General features: G+C 46.4%; 1 protein-coding gene across 1 annotated transcript; it reads right to left on the bottom strand.

The window, feature by feature from the left end:
• Positions 1-363: 363 nt before the first annotated feature.
• T265_00523 (hypothetical protein) lies at positions 364-10,530 on the bottom strand (the record flags this gene model as incomplete). Its single annotated transcript, XM_009164327.1, has 4 exons — positions 364-938; positions 9,665-9,963; positions 10,008-10,132; positions 10,281-10,530. 4 exons carry the CDS (start codon positions 10,528-10,530, stop codon positions 716-718), a joined length of 897 nt encoding a protein of 298 aa, XP_009162591.1.
• Between the last annotated feature and the right edge of the window lie 309 nt (positions 10,531-10,839).

The raw sequence follows: 10,839 nt of genomic DNA, 5'->3' as shown, positions 1-10,839 counted from the left end.
AAGAACTCCCCCTTGCTGGGGGCTCCCAAATGAAATTGCCCTACGTGGCACGTCAGCCATGTTTACAATCGTGTCTACCTGACTCGAATCTTCAAACTGCCCGGCAGTGTTTCGTTGTTCTTATGGATAGGATGAAGGATACTTTGTTATTTAGGCATGACATTTGCAGCACCGAATCACCAGACAATGACCAACTGGACAGAGGTCCCGAAAGGACACCGAGCTGTTAGCATGTTTTGTCCGGTGACCAGGCGTAGCACCCCTCTGAAATTTTTACATGCACGCCTATAGGGACTGAAAAACAAATGGTCAGAGGAGCAGCCCAAGTGTTACCAGTAGCCCAATCCACCAAGTCATTAAATGTTTCCGTTTTATTGTAGCTCAGTGTTCGGGTACGGTGTTCATCATAGTCAGGTGACTGACTAGTGGATGAAATCATTTGGAGAGAGCACTCAGGGTGGGTTGGACAAAAAATCAAAGACTATCCGCAAGTTTCGGTCAACCACCAGGGTCCCGGATGCAAAAAACAACACAATTTCGACACGAGAACCAACGAGATCACACTACCCTAGACACAAAAAAAACATGTATTCGTGATTGTACAGAACTGGAGAAAAAAGCTGTGGCTCGTGGTATGAGAGGGAATAGTAGTCGTAGTAATGTTGTTCTGACAGTACACGGACGATACCAGTGAGATTTTGCTTCAAACTGATCCTCACTGCTGTCGACCCGCGTTGTATGAGCTGTGGATCTGATTCTTTGGATTCTCAGGGGCAGTCTGAAACTTCTTGAATATCATTTGCTTTAGCTGGGAAATTCTCAGACCCGGATTCTCCTCACGAAGTATCGGCAACATCTTCTCTTCGTAAGCAGAGTAGGCAGCTTTTAGTCTGCGCTCAGGGTGACGGTCCAGGTCCGCCGTGGAGTCGTCATCCACACTGGAGGTAGGAATGAAAAACAGACATGCAGGTGAGACAGCCAGGGTCACAGCGGGACAACCAACAACGAGGAAAAAGTATGTGATTTTGACGAGAGATCCAACCGAAACCCAGCTAGATCTCTCATTCATGAGAGAAATTACATCTGTCGTGACTACATTTGGCCTGATAAGGCAAATTCAGTTGGAAATCGCAAATGAGGGATTCAGCTGGATTGAAGGTGAGTCTCGTGTGAAAATCAAGTTGATGTCCAAATGGGTGTGTTCGTCGGACTTTGTGCAGTTTGGGTTCAAACAGAACATGGGGTTCAAGGAAAACTTCACGGCGCTCCAGTTGCTAGCAGTTTTAACTCGACTTACCAGGAACTGGAGGCCGTAACCTAATCGCTCCATTGATATTGAATTGTTCTGGTTGCCTGAGGGCAATAGCCTTGATTCAGGGTCGTCACTGGATGACCCGTCTGTCGTTGCACTAATGTTGGTATGTCTAAGTAAAAAAAATCGTCCAGTTGTAGCACCCTTTTGGTACATAGCTGCGATGCCACCCTAAGAAAGCACGAGGGTTGAGATGCTGCCAGGTTGCCCAAACCGAGAGGCAGAGGTCGGGTTCGAACCACAGACCTTTCGGACAGTAAATTCTCGCTCTTACCGCTGAGCCATCTCGTCCCGTATGTCTTATTCCGGGCTCATCGGTATTGAAGGTCACCGTTGCCAACCCGACCGAGTTGACACTTTGTCCACCTTTTTGGTCGTTTCCACTCAGCACAGGGCCGGTAAGACAGTTCTCTATCAGGCCCAATCTACGGGGAACGATGACAGCCATTCGGCGTATTTCAGTACAGCGAATCCAACAATCTCAACCAACCCGGAAGGTGAGTAGGACACATCAACACCGAAATTCTCCTGTACGTAGAGGTAAATCTCAGATCAATTAAGCACAACCGATCGCGCGCTACTCTGTCTATGACTGTGGCCATTTGCCTTCTCAGGTCGTGTGTCTCCTGACAATAACTTGCGCGTTCCATTCGAATGCGATTTGACATCAGCCACGGACGTGTAGTATTTTAGGCTGCCGCCTCCATCGTGTGACGTCTCCGTTACAATATGTATATGAACAAAATGATGACAACCCAACCCAGTGTATGCCACATTCAGGAGGATGAGGGATCACGAATGAATGACTTCTACGATTAGCGTGAATAATGACAAGCAAGATACGGTGGGTTCATCTGATACACCATTATCTAACCACAAAGTGAAGAGTGATAACCCTGAATCCAGAGATAGAATTTGAAACTACCGTATACAGAAGGCTCGTAGACGCGCACCTACCTATGAACTATTTCAAATGAAATACCCACCCACCAAAACGGGCCCTTCAACAGCAGCTTCTCAACCACGTTTTTTTGTGAGACCGCGCCCCGGAAGGTCAGTCTCTAAGTGAGGAGAAAGCTCTTGGAGGGGAGTGTTACGGTCACAAGTGAAGATAACAGCAGCGACACAGGGGCCATAGATTAGCTTCCTGGTGAGATGACAATAATACTGCGTTTCCTAACTACGGATTTCACTGTCGCCCGTCTGGTCACGGCCTAACGATTGCTGTCGGTAGATATGTTTGAAAGGGACTTGCCACGCTGAGCACGTCGGACGAAGCCCATGCGTGCGCCTTGAATGGACCATCAACAATTTTATTCGTTGGAACTACTACTAGTAAGTAGATAAAAATCTGTTGAGGTTTTGAGCTGATGCTTACCAAAGATACACTACGGGGAAAGTGACGTTCAGTTCTCTCCTGGGAATGACCTCTAGCCGGGAGTACTTTAAACTAAATGGTAGCTGAAGTGGAACGTGATCGTCGCTTGTCTCGCAAAGTCATGACTGCTCTTTGATCATGTGAATATGTGACTTAATCCTGGAACATCAGATGGCACATGTTGGGTCGTAGGCAGGTTACATGACTGTCTAGTGATCTCCAGCATTTGTGGCATTGGTGTCACCATTATGATGGATTTGCGCGTGACTGACCTAAGTGAATCGTGTGATTTGCTTCCAAAAGCCTGCCGCATGTCAGTCAAACCCTATAGTGACTAAATACATTGGGCTGAAATTGGCCACCAGATGCTTGTCGCATTGGACCACGTCTGTAGATTCTGCGTACATGGGGTTTGTGCTAAGCCGCATTTGTATTCAATGAAACGCTGTGAACCCGAGAGAATAAGGTCGGATGATGAACATGGGGCAGTTCTAAAGCCACCATGTTCAATTGCTGACCCGTGAGTGGTTTGTGCTAAGCCGCATTTGTATTCAATCAGACGGTGTAAACCCGAGAGAACAAGGTCGGATTATGAACATGGGGCAGTTCTAAAGTCCAGGTGCAAACAAACGAACAGCCGGGACCCAAAATGTATGCTAAAAAAAAAGGTCTGGTAGCCCGTACCAAGAAACACAAACGGCTGCCTAATGCTAGCCATTATTCAGCTTGGTTTGCACAACGACATTCAGCGAGTCACTTATTGCACTCGGAGTATTAAGGTTACTGAGTCAGGGATTTGCAGACACAGATGGAGGCGTCTAGAAGTTGAACTCATTTGGATCGGCTTCGAATTGACTTGAGCCTGCATTACTAATAAGACGAATCCAGAATGCACCCGCAGGGTGTTTTGTAGTTAACCATGGTGCAAAATGGTTCGATCCACACGATGAGAATCACCGAAAGTTACTTCTGGTGCGAAAACGGACTCAGCACATCGATACGTCAAGTGTGTTGATGAGTTTTTGTCGTTTTCCAATCCATCCGGCAAATATCGAAGGAAATCAATTCTAGCACGATCTATGCTTAGTTGTCTGATAGCCTGTGAAAGCTGAGGCAGATTCGGCAAACCTAGCTTATCCATCCACGTTTGGTTGACGGATAACGATGGTATATAGCCAGCCCTCAAAACGCAGCATATTTTGTCCCGTTTGTGGTTGTTTATGTTGTCTGTTCGTGACGAACCTGATTCTCTTCCTTAGTCCACAGATCCAGTCTACTCAACTTGTACGGAATCATTTGTATTCTCACAGTAGTACAACAACTGGGAACAGTTGGGGGAGGTCATTCTGATCATCCCGTTGTTGGAATCAAGGTTACCGACAGTTACCGAAACTTCGGCCAGCAAGGGTTTTTCAAACAAAACAAACAAACAATCTAGTCGACTTCGTTCGCACTGAGTTGAGTGATGACATTCCCAAAAAAGTTCATCTTTAGTAACAGTGTCAGACTGCCACATGCGGCCATATGAATTTATCAATCCACTATCATCCAAGTATGATGCCACTGGTCACCTGAGTAATTATCAAGAGAGAACTCCACTGTTACAAATCGTAAACTTTTGAAACTCGGCTTCACCTGAACCAGAGAAAAACTAAACATAAAAAGACCGCTAAGACGCACGAAACTAGAAGCTAAGGATTAAACAGTAACCTAAACAATATAGCAGACAAGAAGGGAATGTAATCACACGACGCCTTGAAGCATGTTAGCCTCGTATGTAAGACGCAACGATTATCTTTATCCGACGAAGCGAGCCAACCGAACGTTGAGTTTCTGCAACACACTAAGGGTATAATATAATCCAAGCGAGTCATGCGTCAAGTCATCGTGAGTCACTGGTTATCCTCCTGTTAGTTATCGCCTGCAAGGCCCATAGATGTATTCGATATCAGGCAAGTGTTCGTCAAACAAACGTTTAGTACTGGATCCTCAGTCACGCCAAGCATTGCTTCAGAATTCATGGTACCTTCCAGAAAAATGAAGTCTAAACATCAAGGTAATCGATTGTTTCTCACACCGATATCCTCTCGATACAAAGGTAGTCTTAAAGCCCACACATGAATGTGTTCTTGTAGTCGAGTGATACAACTATAACGCATAAAGTTAACAAAACAACCACCAAGTAATTGCGAGTCATACGAGAGAAAAGCCCTTTTTCTCTCGGTCGTATTGAGTGTGCGATGAACTACGGTTGTCTATCCGTGCGCGAGAATAGAAAACAACAGTTTACACTGAATCTTTGTTAATTCTCCCGAAGCTCTGCCATGGTGATAGACCAAGCAAAAGCAACGAAAACTCACAGGAGTTTCCCGGCCATCTATCCAAAATCATACAGCTGGCCGCCTAGTCACTGGGGGTGATTCCATAAACCACTAACGTATAGGGCGACGTTCACGTTATCCCTGGATGAGCAATGAGCTAGAATTGATTTATAGGGTCTTGCTCAAGTCCAAGGAGCAATAATAGACAGCTTTTAATGTTTTGGATGTCTTTTCGTCCTGCGGAGGAGTACACTGGCAATACTGATCAATATCCAAGACTCTGATGCTTACACTCGTAGCCTCTAGTTTCAACAAGTAGATAGGATATATTCCAGCAAAACGAGGCGGCTCAAAGTTTTAAACTCAATAAAAACTGTTTTTGCTACACGGTATTAGGGTTATCAACTTGCGGTTGAGAACCTCCTGAACGTGAGGCATACAAGATGCTATGGCTTCGTCTAACACAACGAAGGAAATTGCTTCGAAATATGCCAAAGCGGTGCATGAAGGCTTCGAGAGGAAAAGCTTTGAAACACCTCTGAAAAAGGCGAAAAATGAGGTGACACCTACGTTTTTACATTTCTCCGTGCAAGTTACTTTCTCCAAATACTATCTGTTTTGTAACCTACCTGTCTTCTACTGACAAAAATTACAACATCCGAGCAAACAGAATAGGAGACAACAAAAACGTGCACAATTAGATTTGACCCAGCCAGTACTTTTCACTGAGAATCAATGACTCTCAGCACACAAACTCCTTCTTATACTGCCAAGACAACCGATGCATGCGACAGTATCATCCAGAAACGCTGGACTGAATTGAACTACTGAAGTAGGTTCACGGCTGAACTCAAGCTCGACTGATCGCGAGTAGTGTAGTGAGTTAGTTGTGCAATGTCCATGAGGGTCACACTGAACTTGGAAATAAGGGGCCGCCGCAGACCAGGATGTGAAGAGTTTTTGAAAACGCAATCCAGTGCGCGTTCCGCTCCGATACCCACTCCCAGGATTCACACGATCGGTCAGGTGATAGTGGTTATAAATCTCCACTGTTGACCGCAACCGCACGCGCTCATTGCGCATACGGCGATAAAAGCCAAAATGATTTCGTGTGGAGTATTAAAAGTTGATGAGAAACACTAGTGAGGTCTATTCGAGAATATGGTGAAGTGACTGAGACAAGAAAACAAGGAAGCGGCTACTTGGTGTTACGACCGATTATATCACGTGACGGATCACCTGATATGCCCGATCAGGTAAAAAAACGTGTTGAAGATAGATTTTTAGGACCGAAAACATCCTGCCTTAATGATCACAGTCATCCTTAGATAGATAACTTCGAGTTCAAATCACTTTTTTGTACACATATTCAGGTGCACCCACAGGATTTTTCGACGCACCCACTGTACCCGGGTCGTTCGTTCTTTGTTTAGCTCATTCAAAGTTGACCAAGCCCATGACTCATAGGCGATTCATGGACATTTCCAGACATACCTGGAGTCATAAGAAATTACGCAAGGATTCATTGAGAGAGAGCATACAAACTACCAAAGATTATCCGGTCAGGCTGTTTGTCACTTGAAAACCACTGATTTAAGATACGTCAAAATAGCTCTACCTCGTATTGCTTCACACTTTCTTCAACTATAGAACCTCCTCTAAAGTGAACAGTGTCGGAACTTCACTTGATTCATTTTGCAGGAACGCATTTAAGTCTCTAGTTTGTTCTTGTGCGGAAATGATTGGCAATTTATCCTGGTTATATTCGACCAGTGAAACGAGCAAAACCAAGCGAAAGAAACTGTCAGACGATGCGCCGGAGCCGAAAGAGGTTGGTTGCAGACGGATTAACCAAACAAAGCAGGGATTTGGCTATCAAAAGCAAAAATACCAGAAGCCTAAGATTGATCAATTGAGCAACGGACCGTGCTTGAGACGTTTTTCAAGACGTGGCTCACCCACAGATATTGCCAACCAGTGAACAATGCTCAATATACCTAACGGATGGATCACCAGCATGGGGTGATAGCAACACCAGTGTTTCGGTGGTGTACGATCGTGCCACTTCATTTGTAAAGAGTAAGATAGCGAAGGAAAAGAGGCAAGTGGTGGCCTACTGCAAGCATTCGGGATGCCTCGAACCCCAAAACTCAGCCAGAGAGTCCGGGTGAAAACCGTCAAGACGAAAGCCGATGGCTCAAGTTCACTGCAGCGTCTCCAGACAAACATAGAATATTCATTTGAACCCCGGCCTTGAAGGGGAATCACAGTGCACAGGTTCTTCCTGTACCTACCACATATCCTTCCGACAAGTCATCTGTCGCTGGACACGTTTTACTGGACTCTGAATTCGACCTGGAAAAATATTCCTCTCAGTGAACGATGAGTAGCATATGGTTAAGTTTGTGGTGCTGTACAAAATCCTACAGTTTTTGTCGCACCGCAAAAGTCTATTTGATAGGCACACCGCCGATTCTTTGGCAGCAGCCTATACCACTGGTCGTTCCGAGATATCGGTAAAGGCCTGAAGGTCAATCACAGACAACGGAGATCGACTCCTTCAGCTGTGTGCTGATCACGAACTGTTTCTGGCAAGTACGAACTTTCAACATAAACGTTCGCACCGCGTTACCTGGCGACCGCCATCCGTGGACCCAGTTGGACCACGTGGCCATCAGCCACCGGTGGAGAGCCACAATTAAGACTGCCGTTCTTTCTGGGGCACACCACTTGATTCCGATCACGCCGTGGTGCGCGCACGCTTGATAGTTCGTTTCCCTTCAGACCACTGGGCAACACAGCCCAAAAGGTTAGAGCACGAATTTACTGACCGGAAGGTCCGTGGTTCGAATCCGACCTCCGCCACTCGACTTCCCCTGTCTAGGCTTGGGCAACCTGGCAGTATCCCAGCCCTCGTGCTTCCTTCGGGTGGCATGGCAGCCAGGCACCGGAAGGGTGCTACAGCTGAACGCTTTCTTTCTTTTCTTTCAATCACATATCCCGCCTGGAAAGTCGTGTCTCGCAACGGCATGATAATATAGCTCACAGAGAAGTGGGCAACGCAACTCCTAAGACCTAATGATACACCTTTCAGGAGACCAGTGTAAATTAGATGAGGCGAAGGTGAACGAGCTAACAAGTGAGAGACACTCAACCCGAAAAAAATATTCTGCCTAATAATTAATGGTTTGGCCTCGGATGAAACAGTTATCCGTTACCTCAGTTGTGTTTTAAAAGCAACGCGCTGAAACCAGATCTCATATTTGCAGCAATATCAAATGGTGACCGACATGACCAAACAAACACTAGAATAATCTTAACCAAGAGCGACCATCACGGATAAAAGGTATCTGGCCTATTCTAGGTATGTGGCATATACTAATCATATTAATTCAACGCCAACTTGGTACAAAGCTGGAAAAAACTGATTTCTTTGAATCTTACCAAGCAATCCAGCTGAGACCTTTGCTTGCTAAAGGCTTTTGAGTAATTCATCACTATAGACGAAAACCTATCTGCCCCAGATTCAGTAGCAAGTCAGTGAGATGTGCCCACTGACGGTGAAAATGTTTGAACAGCCACAGTGACCAAACACTTCAAACTCACCTCAACCCATTTTGGACCTACTTTTGACGGGAAGATAGGCCGTCTTATTGTTACTCACTATCAGGTGAGAGACTCGGCTCCATGAATTTCAGTCGTTTGTTTCACTAACTTGCAGAGTAGGTGGGTACTTAATCCGCCTCACCGAATAACAGCTAGTTGTTCTCATAAGGTACAGCGCTGGTCTGAGGTCGATTTGAGGCGTGCTTGGTGTTAGCCCAGTGAAGTGTCTTCAAAATTGCCTATCGAAATTCACTAATGCACCAGCGCGTTAGCCACCTGAATCCAGTCTACCACAAATGAACAACAAACAATATTGGGTAGAAAAAGCCATCACTTGGTAATGCCGTGTCACTTTGGGAGGGGGTTATCCATTAAGAAGCTTCACTAAACTATAACAATTAACTGATTAGAACTCCACAGATAAATTACCGTCCGTTGTCTTATCCTGTTTTCTGGCTTCGACGGGAAGCTTACGCTAAATCATGACTGACGGGGAAAGCTAGCATGGTCCCTAGTGGAGTAATCCCTCTTGGGAGAGACTTCCTCTGGATCACCAATGTAGTATGGAACACCCCCCCCCCTCGGGACAACGCGCCGCTCCACAAGAGAGCACTAAAAACATTCTTTATGGTGTCCTGTCATGATGGCATCGCTATGGTGAACCCTCGCCAGGCCAAATGCCAAAATGGGCCTGGTTAAGTTCGGGGGCGGTGTGCTAGAAACGGTCGCGAAATGTGTCATTTTCGCGTGACAATCGACTGGTGAATTTAGGCAAAATGCCCAGGTTTTTGCCCTTACGGTGTTCCTTCTAAAAAGTCCAACGGCTTTGGGACCAGAAAATAGCCATGGCATACTTCTGGAGTTGGTTTCCGCAGGATCCTTGCAAGTGGAGAATATTGCACGGAATGTGTTTCCCTATGTTGTACTTAAATGAACGGACGATAACCAAAGTAGTTCAATTAAGTCATCATCCTTAACAGATGGGACGATTCACCCTGATTGCTGAATGGCTGCATTGAGTTAGCCGGGACCAAAAAGTATGCTTACTTAAGGATCGCTATGGCATCTTCGACCGTCCTGGCCTCCGCACCGTCTACTTCAACACGATTCGGATTTGGCGCGAGTTCTTGTTCTGACTGTTCTTGATTCTTCTTATTCAAAGCCGCAAGCTGCGCAGCAAGATTAGCTCGAGCCGCTGCTATCTGAGCCTGAGTCAACTTGTTCGACTGCGTTGCTTTACCCGAGGCACCCTTGATATTTTTTGCATTTGCCATCTCTTCTTCATATATCCGCTTTAGTTCCTTTTTTCGGTCTAGTTCTTCTTGCCGTTTGTCATCCCTCTCATCCTACGTAAGAGCACGAGTGTTTACGAAACCGGACATTAGCAAACCTTTCGTTGTATCTTCCTAATTGCGTGTTTGTCATCCTCTTTCCAGTAGGCTTCCTCCGCTTCGCGTTCCTTTTTTAGCTGTTCTTCCTTCTTTTTGGCGGCACGACGTTCACGTGCTTCAACAGCTTTAGGGCAGGTTCCCAACTTCTTTGGCATAGAATAATTTGATGAAGGGGGGCCTCAAAATGCGATAGGATGGAAGTTGGCTGAGGAGGATAAAAAGATGGAGAAGGGACATGAACCCAATGGGGTAAGTAAAAAAACCCGACCTACAGCTGCCACCTTGACGTGGTGGTCGGGCTTGAGTGCTGCAACGATCCCGCGGGCTACACTGGCTGGAACTTCGTTTCACAAGGTGCAACCATGCCAGGAAGGCCAAAGGAGAGCAGCCAGACCAAGAGCAGCGAGACCCCGCACTACGAGTAATCGTGGTACGAGGTTGTCTGGGGGTAAAGTCGTACTGTCCTCTGCGACAGGAGTGGGAAGGCAGTAAGGTGTTTCCCCAGGCGACCAGCATGTCCATATTTATGGAAGCAGCGATGCTTCCCCCAAGGAAGGACGGGTTAGAAAAGGTCGGCCCCAAAAACCGCACACTCCGATCGCCCAACGGTTGACCGTGACCGCCGGCGCATTATCCAACATGGTCGAAATACTTTTAAGACCAAAGAGCCCGGTGCTGCTCAAAAGGCACCTGCTGTGCGCAGCCGCATCAGGAATGAGACAGTAATTCCTTATTCCCTGCATCCTCAGGTTAGGCCAACCCCCTGCAGCCGAGCAGGTCAGACTGTTGAGTCGTCGGCTCCGGGTAGGGTCCCCAAAGAAAACCCTACAT

This window comes from Opisthorchis viverrini (assembly GCF_000715545.1).
Source record: "Opisthorchis viverrini unplaced genomic scaffold opera_v5_5, whole genome shotgun sequence".
Lineage (NCBI taxonomy): Eukaryota > Metazoa > Platyhelminthes > Trematoda > Opisthorchiida > Opisthorchiidae > Opisthorchis > Opisthorchis viverrini.
This window is presented reverse-complemented; position numbering and strand designations above follow the sequence as displayed.